Source organism: Hirsutella rhossiliensis (assembly GCF_020360975.1).
Source record: "Hirsutella rhossiliensis strain HR02 chromosome Unknown scaffold00021, whole genome shotgun sequence".
Taxonomy (NCBI): domain Eukaryota; kingdom Fungi; phylum Ascomycota; class Sordariomycetes; order Hypocreales; family Ophiocordycipitaceae; genus Hirsutella; species Hirsutella rhossiliensis.
Window position 1 is genome coordinate 210,761 of NW_025408687.1, and position 19,300 is coordinate 230,060.

The 19,300-nt window shown below is 59.2% G+C and overlaps 3 protein-coding genes across 3 annotated transcripts; 1 reads left to right on the top strand and 2 right to left on the bottom strand.

Annotated features, from left to right (window-relative positions):
* Positions 1 to 1,107: 1,107 nt before the first annotated feature.
* Positions 1,108 to 3,809, bottom strand: HRG_11483 (sel1 repeat domain-containing protein; the record flags this gene model as incomplete). Its single annotated transcript, XM_044869953.1, has 2 exons — positions 1,108 to 1,355; positions 1,418 to 3,809. The coding sequence occupies 2 exons, from the start codon at positions 3,807 to 3,809 to the stop codon at positions 1,108 to 1,110; spliced, it is 2,640 nt and encodes an 879-aa protein (XP_044714850.1).
* Positions 3,810 to 11,202: 7,393 nt separating this feature from the next.
* Positions 11,203 to 14,945, top strand: HRG_11484 (chitin synthase domain-containing protein; the record flags this gene model as incomplete). Its single annotated transcript, XM_044869954.1, has 6 exons — positions 11,203 to 11,308; positions 11,402 to 11,629; positions 11,693 to 11,776; positions 11,825 to 12,959; positions 13,125 to 14,458; positions 14,518 to 14,945. 6 exons carry the CDS (start codon positions 11,203 to 11,205, stop codon positions 14,943 to 14,945), a joined length of 3,315 nt encoding a protein of 1,104 aa, XP_044714851.1.
* Positions 14,946 to 16,085: 1,140 nt separating this feature from the next.
* On the bottom strand, positions 16,086 to 19,205 carry HRG_11485 (kinase; the record flags this gene model as incomplete). Its single annotated transcript, XM_044869955.1, has 4 exons — positions 16,086 to 16,613; positions 16,677 to 18,351; positions 18,403 to 18,851; positions 18,906 to 19,205. 4 exons carry the CDS (start codon positions 19,203 to 19,205, stop codon positions 16,086 to 16,088), a joined length of 2,952 nt encoding a protein of 983 aa, XP_044714852.1.
* Positions 19,206 to 19,300: the final 95 nt, after the last annotated feature.

Genomic DNA, 19,300 nt, shown 5'->3' on the forward strand with positions numbered 1-19,300 from the left:
GGCATGCCCCTGTCTAGTACAGTGCTGTACATGTAAAGACCATCAGTCCCGATAAAGAGATCGAATCCCCGGCAGGGCTGCAGATGGCGCCGTCATCTCCGGCACAAGGCACGGACGGTGCTTTGCCGCCCGCTGGACGCTAAACCGAAACCAACAAAGGACTCTACCGAACACGTGCTGTACGCATCAAGTCATCATCTCTCACACCATCTAAGACCCTCCAGCTCCCTCCAGCTCCCTCCAGCTCCCTCCAGCTCGCCCTAGAATTGGTTACCTGCAGCTGCACTGACCATCAATCATCCTCTACCGCGAGCCATGCGTCGCGCCGCTTCTTCCGCCAACACACGCACATTCCCCCCCATCTCCTAGCCAGCCCCTTTTCCAAGACGAACCTCCGTGGCACGTCTTGCCCAGGGGACCAAGTCGACCAACCAAAGGTCATACCGTCTCACACTCAACCACCGCTCAACTCATGTCTCTCTCACAAGTCTTTGCACGTCTCACTCTCACCAGGAACATGTCATGTGAACCCCGCCATGGATTGCTCGCCGCAGCCCAAGTCATCATGTTGAGCCACGGCCATCGCCCCCCATCGACTTTGCCAACATCAGGCGTCCTCATCCAGATCCCGCCCGCCTTATTATGCCAAGAGGCAAGTAAACCCCATTAACGCCCCCATCATGCACATGGACGGCCGACATTATCGCAACATCATGTATCCCCCGCCATAACAAAATGCTAACAGTGCCCCGGCACGCCCTCTTCATCGCCACGTTCTCTCGCTCTCCCCGTCCATCTTGCTTCCCAGCAGAAATTAAGCACAATATAATCGCTTTGCGAGTGCGGCCATGACTAAAGATCCAAAGCAGCAAAGAAACACGTCTGCTCCTGACATGATGTGATTCGCGGGCGCCAAAATGTTGTAAAAAGGAGCGGCAAGAAATGCGATTAATGCCTCCAAAAGTGGTCGGTCTATCCAGAAGCCAGGCAATCAACTCCGCGCGGGTATCCAGTCCAGGGCTCGTTGGCTCGTTGCGTGATGTCGTCGTACTGTTCCGTCATTCCATTCTTCTCCAAATGGCCCAAATCGTCGAGTTTCGCCAGCTCTCACATGATGACACATTCCTTGTCGTCCTTGGCCGCCTTGTTGGTCTTGCCGTTCCGGGGAGGCGCCACTTCCATGGGGACTCCTTCGCCGCTGGCCGCAGACTGGATCACCGCCAGGCGCTGCTTGGCTCGTTCGTCCCCGGCGTCGGCAGCCTTGACGTACCAGACGTTGGCCTCCAGCATGTCTCGGCGGCAGCCGATACCCATCTCGGTAAAGTATCCCACGGCGTACTGTGCTTTGACAAAGCCTGTAAGAGAGAGTCAGCATTCGCGATCCCGCAAAGACAAGTATGCCTGCTCTTCGACTTACCCAGCTCTGCTGACCGACGCGCCCACTCGTACGCCTCCTCCTCGTCCTTTTCGAGAATAGGGGCCGCCCCGACCATGTACCACGCGCAGAGACCCATCATTGCCCCGGCATGCCCGCGCTCGGCGGCTCCCGTGTAAAAGTGCACGCTCAGAGCCGGATCCCTGGGGCAATTGAGCCGCCCATGCTCGTAGGCGTCGCCCATCCGGTAGTTGGCCTCGGGGTGACCCAGCTCCGCCGCTTGCGTGAATAGCTCCGCCGCGTAGCCGAGGTCCTGGAATATGTCGTCACCATATCCAGTTTCGTACAGGCAGCCCAGCTGGTAGGGAGCCGCATTGTACTGCGAGTCGGCGGCCTCGGTGGCAAGTTTCATCCACTTGATGCCTTCGCGGTATCTCTTCTCGCCCAAGTCTCCCGACAGGCAAGCCTTGCCGAGCCGTGTCATGGCTCCGGGGTGTCGCTTAGATGCCGCCGAGCGGAGGAACTGCACCGCTTTGGCAGGATCCTTGCGGCAGCCCCAGCCAAACTCGTAGCAGAGCGCGGTGCGATAGGCAGACTCGGCGTGCCCGTGCTTCGCAGCCAAGACGAACAATGGGAAGGCAGCGTTATAGTCCTCCTTGCCTTTGCTGAACAGCCCCGACGCGAAGCCGTCGGCCAGGTAGTACTGCGCAAAGGGATAGCCCCCATTCGCGAGCCGTTGCAGAATCTGCCGCGCCTCTCGAACCAGTTCGTACGAGTTGGAGACTGGGCTTTCTACCTCGAAGCTGTCCACCTCGCCAAGCGGCTGCCGGTTATTCTTGCGCGGTTTTGGCTCCGGAAAGTCCAGGCCTTGCTCCTGTGCCGTCGAGATCAGGAACACCGCAAAGGAATACTGGATAGAAAAGTCGTTGGTCTTCTTGACGTTTTGCCGGTACATCTCGAGCGTCTTGTCGGTGCTGAGGAGCGACGCATTATTGCCCACCGCATTGCGGAGGTTCGAGTTGTCCAGCGAGACCAGCGCTGGTGCCTGTTGGGGATACGGCACGCTGAGAAGCTCGGCATAGGTGGAGAGCCTCGAGTCGGGAGACTTGCGCGAATGGGAAGATGGGGCGCGCATGTGGGAGCCACCTGGCATTAGGTTGGGAGACCGGCCACGAGAGCCATGGTCGGAAAAGGTCGAGTATGACGACTGCGGTCGAGACAGGGAGCCTCTTGCCCAGTAGCCAGAGGTCGGCGTCAGGTGGCGCCTGACGGGCCCTGCGTTCTCAAGCAGCTCCGGATTCGAGGCCGATCGTGCAGCCTCACTGGGAACACTGCCCACCCGTTGTGGAGGCTCGTGCTGCTGATGGTGGTACTGGAACAGCGGGATGGAGAAGTTTTTGGGCGTGGGATCATTTGCGGCGGAGCCCCCGGGGGAGGCGTCATCGATGGGTGAGCATTCGGCATTCTCATTGACGACGGAGATGGAGCTCGCACTCGTAGCCGCTGACGACTGGACGGAGCTGGGCTGCTGGGCGGAGCTGTCGGTCCCGTCTGACTCACGGCTGTTGCGGAAGTCATCATGATTCTTAGCGAGACCCTTGGGGCTGGCGACCGTTGCAGGGTATCGGCCGGGCCCGTTGGGAGACGTTGGAGAGAGATTTAGGTCTAAGGGAGCATGGCTGAACCTAATCGCCGACGTGGCGGCACCAGAGCCGTCCGGTCTCTGGGACGACTTAGTGGGCGTGGATAGTGGAGGGAGCGGTTTCGGGTCGCCAATGCTACCCGGCGTCCCGATGGAGCCTGTGTAGGACTGGTGACGCTCATGGGCCGTGGTCAACGGAGGAAGTGGTTTCTGGCTACCAATGCTGCCCAAGGTTCCGATCGAGGCAGTCGAGGGCTGTTGACGATCATGGGACTTGGACAACGGAGAAAGCGGCTTCTGCTCAGCAAGACTGCCCATGGTACCGGTCGAGGCAGTAGAGAATCGTTGGCGCTCCTTGGGCTCATTGGGCGCGGATAGCGGAGGCAGCGGTTTCTGGTTGCCGACGCTTCCCGAGGTTCTCATCGAGGCGGTAGGGGATCGGGGAGTCTCATTGCACGTGGAGAGCGGAGGAAGCGGTTTCTGCTCGGCACGGCTGCCCAAGGTCTCGGTCGAGGGGGTGGGGGATTGGGCAGCCTCAGACTGCGCAAGCTCAATGTCGGCGTTTGAGGGCTGGGGCCAGCTCTCCCGCTGGAAGTTGACCCTGACAGGAGAGACGGGGGCCTCGCGCAGCCTCGCGTTGCCCTGGGGCAGCGGCGGCAAAGGAAGAGGCTTCCGGTGAAGTTCTTCGGCGGGCCTGCCGTGGATAGCCATGGCGTGGAGGGTGGTGCGATTCCGACTGTCGGCGCCGGGGGAAGCAGACGCGGGAGGCGGAGAGGTCTTGACGGCGGCCATGGCTTAGCAGCGGGAGGTAAGAGCTGTTTTGTGTCCCTCTTGTCCCTCTCCTTGTGCCCTTGTATTTCCTTCTCTTGCCCCGTTCGGCAGTCTTTCCCCCACCAATCGGTCGGACGACTTCACTCAGCCGGGTCGGGTGTCTGCAAACCAAAGGCTGGTTCAAGGACCTTAGGCTTTCCGGTTGCGGCGATGTCGACGGCTTCGTTTACCGCAAGGTCGACCGGCTCGAGTGGAGGACGGGAAGCGAGGGTGGATGAGTCGGTGCGACGAAGAACTACCAAGTAGGCATGCATGTATGTACTATGTAGGTAGGCATGAAGAGAGAAGGAAGAGAGGGCAGGGCGGCGTCGTGGCAGGCCGGACAGATGGCGATGACGGGAAGCGAGGTGTGGAATGAAGTTTCAGATGCTCCCAACAAAGTATTCGGCAGTCTTGACAGGCAGTAGGGGGGAGGGGGGGCGGAGGAGAGAAGAGAGGGCGGGGGAGGCAGTCGAGGAAGGGAAAAATTCCAGAGCCCGAGGAGTGGCTTGTCTGAGCGTCTTCGTGGGGAGAAGAGGAGGAGGAGGAGGAGGATGAGGAGGAGGAGGAGGAGGAGGAGGAGAGGAAGAAGAGGCTTAGAGGCCAGGGCCGCGTACCCCATACCGCACCGGAGAGTACCGAGGCATGGCAGGGTGCCAATCGCAAAGACGGAGCCCGGGCGAGGCGCCAGGGTCTGTACAAGGGCGGACGGTATAGGGTACTTTACCCGGCCACCGATTTCCAGGTCCAGATGACTACTTGGTACCTACCTTGCGCAGGGACTACGACGACCAGGCTGCAGGGCGCTGAAGTGCCCGTACCTGCCTCGTTCATGTAATATACCGCCCTGTACCATGCATCCAGACGCACATGGTAGGCACATATCAACATACAGACGAGGTAGGTACAGATTGGGGCCCAGGTGACCTGCGCCGTGTGCGTGTGCTTGGTGCAGCTGGCTTTTCTTTTTCCACCATCAGACCGGCCAGTGAGTGCGCTCTGCATGTACACACCTCATTCCAGTACGGACGGACAGGACCGTTGCTCGTAAACGGGTCGCCAAATGACCGATATTACCCGTTTTTGGTTTTCATTTGATCCATGCTGCTAACACGTCGCGACTCGGTGCCCCTACTGGTCGAGCCAAGGAAAACCGTTGGCCACAGCAAGGGAAAGGAGGGCTGGGGGGCCCAAAGTGGGGGTTAAAGGGGCGGCGGGAGCCGGAGGAGGAGCCCGCGGGAGAGGGGGACGGGCGTGATGAAAGGGAGCCGGCCAGTCCGCTCTCCGAGAGTTGGAGGGATGCAAGTGAGAGACAATGGCGCATTTGCCCGCAAACCAGCCATCTCTTGCCATCCGTCTTGCTCCCTTTTCCATTGGTAAAGTCGGAAGCTGGCGCAAGGCGAAGCCATCCTAGAGGGGACTAGCGCGGCTGTCACCGATTGGCCGTCTGGGCCCCGTGTGCACGGTACCTGCCGGGTACTTGGCGTCTCTGCTGGACGACGCTCCCCATCCACTGCCCCGGGCTGCGAGAGCATCCTGCGTCGCGCCGTGCAACCCCATCCAGCCGCGGCTACCTTTTGGTTGCCTCCTTGGGTGGAAGCACCCTTTTCTACAGTACTTTACCTGCTCATTTTCCAGGCCATCCATCGCCCAGGAACCCTGTGCCTCTGCCTCTGCAACTGACTAGCGGGGCGGGGAGAGAGAGACGGAGAGAAGGAGAGACGGAGAGAGAAAGAGAAAGAGAGAGAGAGAGAGAGAGAGAGAGAGAGCCAAGGAAGGCCCGGGCCCTAGAGTACCGTCTACCTAGGTATTTTGGCGAGGCCCGCTTCTCAGGTGCCTTGCAGCAAGATCGACGACTTCGAAACTGCAGCTGACATCAGAGGAGTAGGTACTTGGGCTTACACGAGTGCGCACAAGGCTGAGTGCAGGCACTGTATTTTACGGGCACGTGTAGATCTGCAGCACGGGCAATGATCCGCAGGCGCCCACTGAAAAGGCATCCATGGCTGAGTGTGTGCACGAGTCGTGGTACTCGGCATGTACCGTAATTACCGTCATGACCGAGCTGCAGTTGCAACGGCCGGCGCCGCCAAACCTGCGCCCGGCGTCGACGAAAGACCCGTTGTGGCGCCCGTATATGTATCCACGAGGCAGCGACAGCTTACATGCAGTAGTACCAGTAGCTTATGAATTTTTCTGCCCGGAGAGCGACAAACTGCTGGAGTCCGTGGGGCCCTCCGGAACCCTGGCGCCAAGACAAGTCGTCGGGCCCGAAAGTCGTATCGAGGCAATAGTGGACGAACGGCCGCCCTTTCTCGGACTCCTTCCTACAACCACCAACTAACTGTACTGTAGTCAGTTCAAAGACAACCGTTAGTCAATAGTTTTTCTCGTCCCTCTCCCTCAAACAAACGATACTCATGCATCCTTGCGGCCCAGCCGGAGCGGAGGGGGGAAAGGATAAAAAAAGCAACTCGCAAAGATGGCCGGCTATGCGGATAACGGCCATGTCCAACGACGGGGGCCGGATGGATGCGTAATCATTCTTTTGCTTGCGCGGCTCTCACAGCCTCTCCCTTACCGCCCAGCCCTCGGCCCTCGTCATCTTCGGACCACCACTGCATGTAACTTATGTATAGTAGCATGGAAGTATGTGACAGAGAGTGCGGGTACGCTATTGCCATGCACCCGCCTAATGTGCTCTGTCGGCCAAGCGCCCCCGACACCCAGATCTGCGGGCAAAGGCAACCGGCATCGTCTCTTTTTTCTTGATCCGTCGTCCTGACATGGCTCTCCTCACTCTTACTACCTCGTCGTCAACGTGAGATGTTCTCGGGAACCCATGCGGGCGCCCGAGGTGCAACGAACACGATGCCAAGACGCCGCTTAGGACTGAGCCAAGGCAGCGCACCGCGAGTGGGCGAATGGCCTCGGTGCCCCCCACCACACCTAGTCTGGGTAGGTGGTAGGTAACTAATATGTAGGATCCCGTATAGCACTCGGGCACACCACCTTGCTGGCGATGGATGGCTCATGGGGGAGAGGGCGGGCGCGTCGATGCACAATTCGCATACGAAGGGGGGGGGAGGGGGTGGCGGCCAAGTCCCTGAATAGTACGGACGCTGGAAAGAGAGGAAAAGGGAAAGAGAGAGATGCTCTCGTGTTCGATCACTGACGGGACCCCACCCCTCGCGCAGGGAGCCGCCGGGCTCAGGCCTCTCAGGTCACCAGTTGGTCCCCTTGGGAGATGCCTTAGGTACAGTAAGTACCTACCTACCTACCTAGGTACCTTACCTGAGGTACCTTACCTGCCTAAGGAGGTACATTAGGTAGGTACGGAGGACAGCACTTACTCTTGCTGGTAAGCCCTAACTAAACAAAAAAGAGAGAGAGAAGAGCCCCCAACGCTTGCTGCCGCTGTCGCGGGGCGGATCCGTACCCAAAACTCTAACAACATAAACTCGACCCTTTCCGGGCGTCCGCCGCTCTCGGGGTCCCCTTCCAAACCAAGCGCCTGCGCAAAGATCAAACGAGGATGTCGGGGAGCACGACGTCTGGCAGATGCACCCTGCAGGTCATTCATTGTGCGGCTGAAGAGCCCCGGCCTGTCTGTCGTGGGACCCACTCCTCACGGTAGGTTCCAGAGGCCATCTTGCGCAAACTCATCGCGTCGCAGCATCCAACCCATTCATCGGCGCTGAATCGCTCCACGTCCAGATGCCTCGGGGCACCCACCGTCTCGCGTCTCGTCCTCTCGCGTCTCGTCCGTGCCTCTCGGCGCCAACGTCATACGCCGCGTATCGAGAGAGCTGCATGTAGGACTCCAAAGACTGATGACATGAGACGCTTGCGACTCCCGGCCGCACACGGAGCAGTCGGCATTGCCACGGGAGGGCAGCAGTGCCAGGAGAGCCTGCCTGCCTGACCTTTTGTTGTCTGTTGGTCAGCACGCTCTTTAACGAGGCAGACAGCAGCAACCAAGGGCATCTCGACCTTTTGTTAGCAGGCTGACAAATGGCTTCTGGCATGACTGTCCGATAGACATGGCATGGGCGTTTGGCTGTTGGCCCCCTCAGTCCGACACGGGAAACATCAAGGTCAAGGTAGCTTCAAGTCGCCCTCGAGCAAGAAAGACCCCACGATCCAACTGGGCCAAGGCGAGACGGCATGGGTGTACAGCGACCCCACCGAGGTGGCTACCGTGGTATTTTACCGCGATATTCGGGGTGCAATCTCGCAACGCAACGAGACCCGCCGCTTTGAGGTGATGGAGAGGTGGGCGATGGAACTGCCATAATTTTGCTGGACTGGTGGGCGAAATTACCTCGTCTTCTGAGAAGCGGTCTCGGCCCCCATCCGAGCAACCGTTGCATCCTCTCGGAGTGCATTCATCTCGCCTTAGAACCATCACCGGCTGCTCCAAGGGAAGACGCCCGAAGCAGGGCCGTTCCGTGCTTCGCAGCCGGGGGCCGGAGATGTTTGCAGCCCCGGGCCGAAGGTTTATTTTTTCTTCTCACTTCCTTCTCGGCAGCATGTATGCGACTGAGCCCAGAAAACAGGACCCTCGAATTCACGGTTTGCTGAGTGGACACGCTGGTTCCAACCTCGGAGTACACGCCTGCAGATCGCGTTCGGCCAAATTTAAGCAATAATCTTAAGGTCTGGGCATTCAAGCCCGGCTAGCCACGGAAGTCGGTGAACGTTGGATTGGCGGTTCACCGGAGCGGGCATGGCGGGGGGGGCATCCATCATCTTGAGCCAAACGTTGACAGGGCTGATGGAAAAAGGGAAATGAAAGAAGCAAGGAGGGCAATTTGTCTCAGGCGGGGGCGGTTGTGCCAGATTTCGTAGGGGTTAACTATACCTTTCAAAGTATAAATGGCTTAACGGTTAGTACGTGATTAGTTTATATGGCAAGGAGGCACCATGATCGGCGTGGAAGACGCAATATTAACTACTACAGTACTTGTTTGGATAAATGTATGGAAGCAAAAGGAGTGTCGGGAGAACATACGTTGTAAGGCGTAGCGAGCACACGTCAGGCTCAATTGCTTTACGCAGTCCAGGCGCGAATGCCCAACTCGCCTCATTAAACATAGATGCAACAGACACACGGAGAGGGAGATTCCACCAACCGGATACCAAGCCATGAGTCTGCCATGTACCAAGTAGGCCGTGTCGTGCCGTAATATGTTTTCAGCTGCGGGCAACACCTCCGGCCTGGTGCTACAGCTACCTGGTATAATAACTTTGTACAGGGAAGAGCAAGTTTCCGAGACCCTCAAGGGCGTGCATTGTCAATAGCCAAAACCAAGATTGGTTGCGGATCGACTACGATGACGAGTCGACCCGCGTGGGCATGAGTTGGCAAACCTCACGCCATGATTCAATCCGCTTAGATAGGATACCGGTAGGTCATCATCGACGCTATCGCCGCATCGCGATTGCCCCCCACATTTAGCAGGGGAACGGCCCGGGGTGCAGCCCGCGTTCGTTGCATGTCAAGCTCTTTGGGCATAGAGCCGAAACCTTGGGCGCTCCAACTGCGCCATCGATTTCGATCTTGCCTGATTAGTCTGTCGCTGACCTATTGAGGCACATGTCTAGGTGCGGACAGGCGAGTCTACTTCGTGAAGCCCTTTTGACTAAGGATGCCGTCGCGGTCAAGACTCGACTCGGTGTGTTTCGTGAACGAGTAGGAGCGAAAAGGCGGCCCCGAATTTCACCTAAGTCATGACTAGTATCAAACGGCTTGCCTCGAGCTTTGCATGTGCTGGACTGCGGAACAGTGGAAGCCATGTCGTTTCTCCAGTCCCCCGGAGCCGCAGCCGCCGATCTGGCCGGAGATCGCTGGAGTCCAACCCCGACCGACGACCAGATGGACAAGACGCGCATATGCAGCAGAGCCCTAAGGCATGGAGAGGTGGATGATCTGGTGGCATGTATTTGCGAAGTAATCAGCACCGGAATTCTGTGGCGCAATACCTGGCGGCTTACAAGCACTTTGGCACGAGAAAAAGACCGTCAAAAAGACCGTCACGGAGCCGGAGAAGGTGGCGGTGGCTGTCAACAAGGCGGGTCCCGTCGCCGGGACAACAGGCAACGGACAACAGGGCGAGAAGGTAGACTAGCCCGGAGTAGGCAAGTGCCTGCAAGCCTTCCACCAATCAATCCGTCTACCACCCCTGGCAGATACAGTTGCAGACAGGGCGGGCGACGCACCTCAAGTCCCGGCCGAGTAGCTTGCTGGTCTTCGAGCTGGCCCCGCTTCGCGCAAGCCGGCCGGCAAGTGCCCGGCGGTAGACACGAGAGCCCTGCCCGGAGTACCTAGGAAGAACTCAAACCATACTGGCCCCCAGATGCCCCGCCCATGCACCAAGGTCATTTGCAGGCTTAGCCTGACTCTCGATACAGCACGTCCAGGGCAATGGCTGGCGCACAGTGACGACTACCAGTCGGTCACTGTGCTGTTGTGGTTGGATCGCACTGCGAGATGCGCTTAATTAATCGGATGGCATGCACCCTTCCGCGCACCGTAACGCACTGTGCCCGCACGTGCTTCTTGCGCCTTCCAAGCAAGCACCTAGACGCCGCCCACCGACGAAGCTTAATAGCGGTGCCTCACTGCTTTCATCCCCCTCGCTCGTTTGAGACAAAAATCAATCACGGCCAGCAAAATCGTCGCGACTCCTTCTCTCGCGCCATAATACTCAACGTCGTCGTCGTCGCCCTCGAAGCCCAGACCTCGGCCTCTTGTTGTCTGCTCGCATGGTGCCGCCCTTGTGCGAGAGAGAGAGAGAGGCTGAAGCGACGATCCAAGACGTCAGCGGTCCCCGTCGCTCGTTTGCCGTCCCCTGTGCTTCTCCGCGTTGCCACGGTGCCCCCCGAGTAGCGACGTCGTTTCTTTACCTATCCGTACCGTCCTCGCTACCCGGGGCCGTGGACCGCCATCATCGATCCGAGCCAGTCTGTCTGTCTGCCCAAGGCCCAAGGCACTCGCTTCCCCACATCCCTCCGGGCCCCGTCTCGCTCGGGATCCAGTCCTCCGTCTCCTAAGAAACGGGCCATTAATTTTTTGCCTTAGTTACTAGTCAGGGACACACACAACTAACTGTGTTGGCTGCACGGGCCACTTCTCGCTACCTGAGTCTCCCGCCGCTGCCCTTCGATTGCCCAACTAACAGAGGTGCCCCCTCGCGCCTGCGTACCCTCGACACGACGTCGCCCTTGGATCGCCCGGGCGCAACAATTCGACTCGTGCTCGTTACTCGTCGTTATCCCTTTCGCACTAGGGTTAGCCTTATCTCTCTTTCTGCCAATCCTCCCCCTCGTCCACTCCATCACCAACTGCGGCTGATGCTCGAGACGCAGGACCATGTCTCTACCAGAGAGGCCCGGCGGCAGTCCTGGCTACGACCAGCGCAGCACATATAGACACTCTCCATCCCGGCGATCGCGCCCCGCCGATGTCGAAGCCGCCGGTTACCACTCCATCGCCCGCGCCGGCCATCACAAGCGTGCCACTTCCGCTTCCTCCATGGCCGGCCCCAATTTGCATCCTAATGCAAATGCAGAGACCGCCCCTCTGTCATCCCCTCGCCCCCATGGCCACGCCAGGCAAGCTTCCGCCGACCTGCTCCCCTCGCGCAAGAGGAGCCTCGTCAGGCCCGAGAGGAACCGGATCGGCAAGGACCATCGCAACTACCACTACCACAAACATGCCGCCAACATGGACGTCCTGCCCTCGTCAACCGGCAACGATCCCATCCTCGAGAACATCGACGGCTCCACGGAGCGATCCGGTGGTTCCCAGGCCAATGCCAGCATCTCTGATTCGCCGCCTCGCGGCACCGGCGCCCGGAAAGCCAGCGGGGACCATGAAAAGGACGCTGCTCGTGTGAGAAGCCGCCCGGCTCGGACCAAGTCGGGCAAGATCACCAAGCAGCCGAGTAAGAGTGCGCGCAAAGCCTCGCGTAAGAGCAAGAAGGGCCCCGAAGACCAGCTCCGGCCTCCGAGTTTCTGGAACGTCTACTGCGCCATTGTCACCTTTTGGTGCCCCGACTTCATCCTGAGATGCTTCGGCAAGACAACCAAGGCCCAGAGGCGAGCATGGAGGGAAAAAATGGGGCTCATCAGCATCATCCTCTTCATCATGGCCATTGTCGGCTTCCTCACCTTTGGCTTCACCGCCACCGTCTGCAGCGCCCCGCCACTGCGCCTCCGTGTCAACGAGGTGTCGGCTGGCTTCATGATCTTTCACGGCATCGCCTACGACCTCGCTAGCTCTCATCATCCTCCCGCTGAAGGCATCCCGCTCCGGCAAGACGGCACTGGTGCCAACGTCCTGTTCGACCTCCCGGAGAAGCGTGGTGGGCAGGATGGAAGCTTCCTCTTCCAGAATGTCAATGGCCACTGCAAGGGCCTCATCACGCTGGCTCAGAATTCCGACGTGCCCACCGATGGGAATGGCGACCTGGCTTGGTACTTCCCCTGTACCACCTTTAACCAGGACGGGTCGACCCAGCCGAACCTCACCACTCCGTTTTACCTGGGCTACAGCTGCCACACGACTGCAAATGCTCGCAACGCCTTCTATCGCGACCTGAGCGGCGCTGCCGCAGTGTACTTTACGTGGGACGATATCAAGAACAGTTCCCGCAATCTGCTCGTGTATTCCGGCAGCGTCCTGGACCTCAACCTCCTCAACTGGTTCAACGAGAGCCAGGTCGCCATCCCCGACCGCTTCAAGGAGCTGCGTGATCCCAGCAGCTCAGTCAACAAGGCCCTCCGCGGCCGCGACGTCACTCGCATGTTTCAGTCCTCGGACGACAAACGGTACGCCCAGTGCTTCGAGGAAATCATCAAGGTCGGCTCCGTCGACACCGAGACTGTCGGCTGCATCGCGTCAAAGGTTGTCCTGTACTGCGCCCTCATCCTCATCCTGTCGGTCGTCCTGTCTAGATTCATCCTCGCTCTCGTATTTCAATGGTTCATCAGCCGCCACTACGCTGCTTCCAAGACGTCGCAGACTTCGGACCGCAGGAAGCGCAACCAACAGATTGAGGATTGGTCCGAGGACATTTACCGCGCCCCGGCCCGCCTTCCCGGTGACGTCGGCAGCTCGGCGGTCGGGTCAGAGAGGGGGACGAAGCGGAGCTCCTCTTTCTTGCCCACCACGTCGCGCTTCTCTACCGTCTACGGACCAGAGCGTAATGCTGGCCAGCGCCGTGTACCCACCACCATGACGAGCCAAGGGACCTCGAGCTTGCTGCACAACCCCAACTCGTCCATCTACAGGCAGGGCAACGACAGCCGGGCGAGCTTCCTCCGCTCTGAAACGTATGGCAGCTCCAGCCTGCCCGAGGGCCCCGGTCCGGCCGGCTTCATCCACGATGCCGTGGTACCGCAGCCTCCCTCGGACTGGATGCCCTTTGATTTCCCGTTGGCGCATACTATGTGTCTGGTCACCGCCTACTCGGAAGGAAAAGAGGGAATTCGAACGACTCTCGACTCGATTGCCACGACAGACTATCCCAACAGCCACAAATGCATCGTGGTCATCTGCGACGGCATCATCAAGGGCAAGGGCGAGGCCATCTCGACTCCCGACGTCTGCCTGGGCATGCTCAAGGACCACTCGACCCCACCCGACCTTGTCCAGCCGTTCTCGTACGTTGCCGTCGCCAGCGGTTCGAAGCGACACAACATGGCGAAGGTGTACTGCGGATTCTACGACTACGGCGCCCAGTCGCAGATCCCGACGGACCGCCAGCAGCGCGTGCCCATGATGGTGGTTGTCAAGTGCGGCACCCCCGACGAAGCGGCCAAGTCCAAACCCGGCAACCGAGGCAAGCGAGACAGTCAGATCATCCTCATGTCCTTTCTCCAAAAGGTCATGTTTGACGAGCGCATGACGGAGCTCGAGTACGAAATGTTCAACGGTCTGTGGAAGGTGACGGGGATATCACCCGACTACTACGAGATCGTGCTCATGGTCGACGCTGACACCAAGGTCTTCCCGGACAGCTTGACGCACATGGTCTCCGCCATGGTCAAGGACCCCGAGATCATGGGCCTCTGCGGCGAGACCAAGATTGCCAACAAGCGGGACAGCTGGGTCACTGCTATTCAGGTGTTTGAGTATTTTGTGTCGCATCATCTGGCCAAGTCGTTTGAGTCCGTCTTTGGCGGCGTCACCTGCCTGCCCGGCTGCTTCTGCATGTACCGTATCAAGGCGCCCAAAGGCGGGCAGAACTACTGGGTCCCGATCCTGGCCAACCCGGACATCGTGGAGCACTACTCGGAGAACGTGGTGGAGACTCTGCACGAGAAGAACCTCTACCTCTTGGGCGAGGACCGCTTCCTGACGACGCTCATGCTGCGGACGTTTCCCAAGCGCAAGCAGGTCTTTGTGCCTCAGGCCGTCTGCAAGACGACTGTGCCGGACAAGTTTATGGTTTTGCTGTCTCAGCGGCGTCGCTGGATCAACTCGACTATCCACAACCTCATGGAACTGGTGCTCGTCCGGGACCTGTGCGGCACCTTTTGCTTCAGCATGCAGTTTATCATTTTCGTCGAACTGGTGGGCACTCTGGTGCTCCCCGCTGCAATCGCCTTTACCTTTTATGTTGGTAAGTCAAGAGTGCCTGAAGCCAAAGCCAAGTGACAAGCCCGCTAACGCCGAGCGCAGTCATCACCTCGATCGTCCATTCGCCACCGCAGATTATCCCTCTTGTGCTGCTGGCGCTCATCCTCGGTCTCCCCGGCGTCCTCATCATCGTGACGGCCCACTCGTGGTCGTACGTGATTTGGATGCTAATCTACCTGCTCTCTCTACCCATCTGGAACTTTGTTCTCCCGACGTACGCCTTCTGGAAGTTTGACGACTTCTCGTGGGGCGACACGCGTAAGACGGCGGGAGAGAAGTCCAAGAAGGGCGGACATGAGAATCAGGGCGAGTTTGACAGTAGTAAGATTACCATGAAGAGGTGGGCCGAATTTGAGCGCGAGAAACGCTCCAAGAACACTTACTGGGGCTCGAGGGAAAACGTTGTCGGCAGCGGCTGGGCCTCGACGCCCGGGCCGTACCACAACGACGAGTATCATTTGGATGTATGAGACGCATGGCTTTGTTTTTTCACGAAGGGCGCCACGCGGCGAGGGTGGAGTATGGAGAGCTTGGCCTCGGTTTATCTTTTCCCCTCTTGACTCTTCTCACATACATACACATCAAGCTGGAGAGCGGACTCAACAGCGGGGACGGGCCTTGGCTCTGGCTCTGTGGGCGCAGAGACGTCCGGGCCCGCGCGCGAACCACGACAGCAAGCTTCATCGCCCAGGGTGGCCCGGTTTCGAACCATCATACCGCTTGCAACTCTCACATGGAACTCTCAGCCCGGCCTTGCCTGCCCCTTTTTTTGTATATAGCTGGCAGCACGCGTGGACTAATTGAAGAAGAAGAAGAAAAAGTAGGCTTCAATGGGGAGAGGAAAGGGGATGTGGATGCAGGCGAGGCAAGGGAAGGGCGAGGGAGAGCAAGGTTTTCATCATCCATCAGCTTGGCGTCGGGTTCTCGTCGGGATGGCCTCGTATAGCGACGTGTTGCTTCTTGTTTTCTCGCGTATGCTCCGCCGGACAGGTCCGGAGCGCTAATGATACTGCTACCATGCATGCATGCCTGGACATGTGTGCTTGCTTGTCCTTGCTCAAAGCTTGATATCGCCGTTGCGTGGATGAGCGAGTGAGCGAATGAGCCGCCCGTGCAGTTACAACAGGCCGAATGCTTCGTCATGGATGCTTCACTGGAAAGGCCATCATCCCCAACATGCTCATCACGCCCAGCCAGCCGGCCAACTCGAGATGCCCAAGTCCAACACGTAAAGCGTTGACAATGCATTACAACAACAACGACGAGCCCGTCTCCATAATCTCCTAGACTGCAGACGAGGCCCCTCCCCGCCACTACCAAACAAGCAAAGCAACCCGAAACAACAAAGGCTAAGACAGTCAGTTTGTTCTCCTGTCCAGCAAATCTGGGAAAGTCGGTCCCCAAGTCAATCATCGAAAAAGGGCACCCCAAGTCGCCGCGCCAGCCCCCCTGTAGTAAAAGCAAATGGTGCAGCAGCAACGCCCGCCAGCTCCCCACAGGCAAAAAAGAGCCAAAGCGAGAGAGCGTGTCAAGGCAACAGTTGTACGAGGAAGGGACAGTCAAAGGGGGAAAGAAGGCAAAGAGAAGGGGGGGACAGGGCTCCAGGGCGCTCATCTCTTGGACCCGTCAACCTCGTCCCCCAGCTCCCACGGCTTGCGCGGGTCCACGTACGTCGACAGCCGCTGGTCCCCCCAGCGGGCCCCAATCGTGACCCAGACGTGCTTCTGCGGAATCGTCGCGTTGACCGTCTCCCGGAAGCCCGTCCAGCGAAGCCTCGTCTCCCTGCTCATGGAACTGTTGCCCAGCCCCTCGTTGGCCACCCACTCCCGAACCACGTTGCGGATAAACTCGACCTTGCGGCGGAAGTCGTTTGCCGCCGGGATGCCCTGCATTTCCGGGTCAATCTCTGGCCGCCGGCGAGACGTCGACGCCCGCGCAGAGCGGGCCGCCGATGGCTTGGACTGAAAGTTGAGCAGCGTCTGCAACGGGTACGTCAACGTCGCCCGGTCGTCGAGCGCGGCTGCGCCTATCGTGCCCGTCGTGGCAAGTCTCTCTGCTGCCTCTTGCGGCAGGTGCCAAAAGTGACACCAGGTGCCCGTGGCATCGAGGACGATCTTTGTATGGTCGGGGAAGTTGAACTGCAAAGTGGCTTAGTACTGACTGCTTCATACATCACGACATGCTGCCATGGATAGCCGTACCTGTAAATGGCCGTCGCAAAATACCCAGCACCCGACGTCCCCGAACCGCTGATAAAACGTCACCAGCTCTGCCGTCGTGTCCCTCCGGCCAGGAGACATTACACCCGCCGCTTCGGCCTCTTCAGCCGGGGCAGCCTCGTCTCTGCCGTAGGCGATCATGTAGTTGGCAAACTTCTTCCACAGGATGATCCTTTCCCGCTTCCGGTGCTGGTAAATGTCTTTGCCAGGGTTCATCTTGCCCGCCGTGCCATCTTCGCCAACGGCTACGCGGAACTGTTCTGGTGACACAGAGACTTCGGCCAAGCCGCCTTCGCCATTGTTCTCGAAAAACTTGATTGGCTCTGTCATCGGGATCGGCTGGCTTCTGTCGGGATACGACTCGTCCTGCCGGCGGAGGATATGCTTCTCGGCGCCGCGGATGAAGACGCCGGCAGGGGGCAGCATGGCCGTCTTGACGCCTTCGGTGGTGGGAACATCGCGCAGGATGCATCCCACGCTGCCATCATTGAGAATATACCCGAGCCCAAACTTGTTGGTATAGTCGACCCATTTTACGACGACGTGGGGATGGGGCGGCGTCACAGTCTTTGACGATATGATGGCCATGGTCCGGGAGTTGAGCGCCCTCTCCAGTTCCGTCTGAAGCCGTCTAAGCCGGTCCAGAATAACGTCGGGTTTGGTTCCGGACATCTCGTCCGTCTTCTCGTCCGGGCTAAAGAGCGTCGTTGGTCGAATCGAGTCCGACGAGCTGAACCTCTTCAGGGAGGCCGGAGGGTCCGAGGCAATGGCCGCCGCTCGCTCGGCGACTTGCAGACTGGGCGCCGACCTTGCCGAGGGCAGCGTCGTGCGCACCGAGCTGCGCATGCTCTTGGCGGTGCGCTCCGGCACCTCCTTGGAAGCCGTCGCGGGGGCGGCATCTTGTCGAGATCGAACTCGCGAGACCTGGGGTGGCTGAGGCGCGGCGGCTTCAACGAGAGGCTTCGGCCTGGCCTTGGGGACAACCGTGAGGGGCCTGTTCTGAGCTCGCTGCTGAGCGGCAAAGCTCTGCGGCGGCTGTCGCAAAAGGCCGACGGCTGCTGCTTTCTGGGTGCTCGCCAACGGGTCCTCGGAGTATGCGGCGGGCAGCAACGAATGCGACACGATCGAGGACGCGTACTTTGTGCGAATCTTTTGCTGCTCCTTGACAATCTCTTCAAAGGGCCTGTAGACCAAATTCTCGGCCAAGGGTATCGCCGGAGTCAGTCCGGCTTTTTCCTCGGCCGCCATTTCTTTCCAAATCTGCGTGTGGATGAGCTGGACCTGGGTCCAGGGGCCCACGCAGCATTCCCGACACATGTCCTTCAAGTTACGGTACGACTGTGCCTGCATTGAGCTGCCCATGCGCGTCGTGTAAAACTCCTGACGCTCGGGGGGCAACTCGCGCAGGCGAGGGCTCAAGTCGGCCTCGGTCGGCATGTATCCCAAGGTGAAGAAGGGGTGCTGGACGATGGCGTCTGGGTCCGGGCGGCGGTCTGCGTCCTCGAGCATGGTGGCGACCACCTCCTTGGCCTCCTGGCTGATGTACTTTTGGGACGCGTCGGCCGTCGGCCATTCGTAGTCTCTCTCGCGGGCGCGGCGATAGATTTCGTCGGTTGTCGAGGATTGGAAGGGTGGCTTGGACGTCAACATGGCGAACCTGACAAGGTCAGCGGGCGCTCGGGACGGGGCAAGGCGGCTGCAGTCTCACATTATGATGCCCAGGCTCCAAATGTCCACCATGTGGTCGTGGCCCTTTTTACCCTTTTCCAGGATCTCGGGGGCAATGTAGTTGGGGGTGCCGCAGAGGGTGGTGCGACGAATGGTCTGCATGTCCCTACCAGTCACCACCAAGGCGGCAAGACCAAAGTCGCCAATCTTTGCGCTCATCCGGGCGTCGAGGAAGATGTTGCCCATCTTGAGGTCGCGGTGGATGATGCCCTTTCCGTGCATGTACTTGATGGCGCCGGCAATCTGGACCGAGTAGAAGCGGACCTCGGGCTCGGTCAATCCTTTGCGTCGCTTCACCATGTCCATGAGGGAGCCGTTGTTGCAAAGCTCGAGGACGAGGTAGGTGCAGCTGTCGAATGAGAAGGCTCTCAGGAACTGGACCACGTTTTTGTGCCTCATCTTGGAGTGTATCTGGAGCTCTGTCTGGAACTAGAGGCACGCGTCAGGGCAGGGCAGTCGGGGCGGAGGAAGCATGCGACCTACCTTTTGTTCCATCTTGGGCGGCATGCGGCTCTTGACTATCTTGAGGGCATGCTTCTGCTTGGTCGACACTTGCTGAGCACTGTAGCAAATGGCGAAGCCCCCCTTGCCGAGCAGCCTGCCGACCTGGTAGACGGCGCCATCTGGGCGATCAGAGCTGCAAGGCTCGGTGACGTGGGGAGGCGGCGGCGGAGGGTGCTCCTTGTCCTTTGCGGCCCTCAGCTGGGCGACCGTCTTGGACTTAACCTCGGCGGCTTTGGGCAATCGCTGGGCATTGGCATCTCTAGGGGACAAGGCCTCCATGTCGACGGCAGCTCTGGCAGCAGTCAACCTATGAGCCATTGCTGCCGAGTCGCTCAACTGCACTGCCGTCGGCCGAGGATGGAGATGAGCCAGGA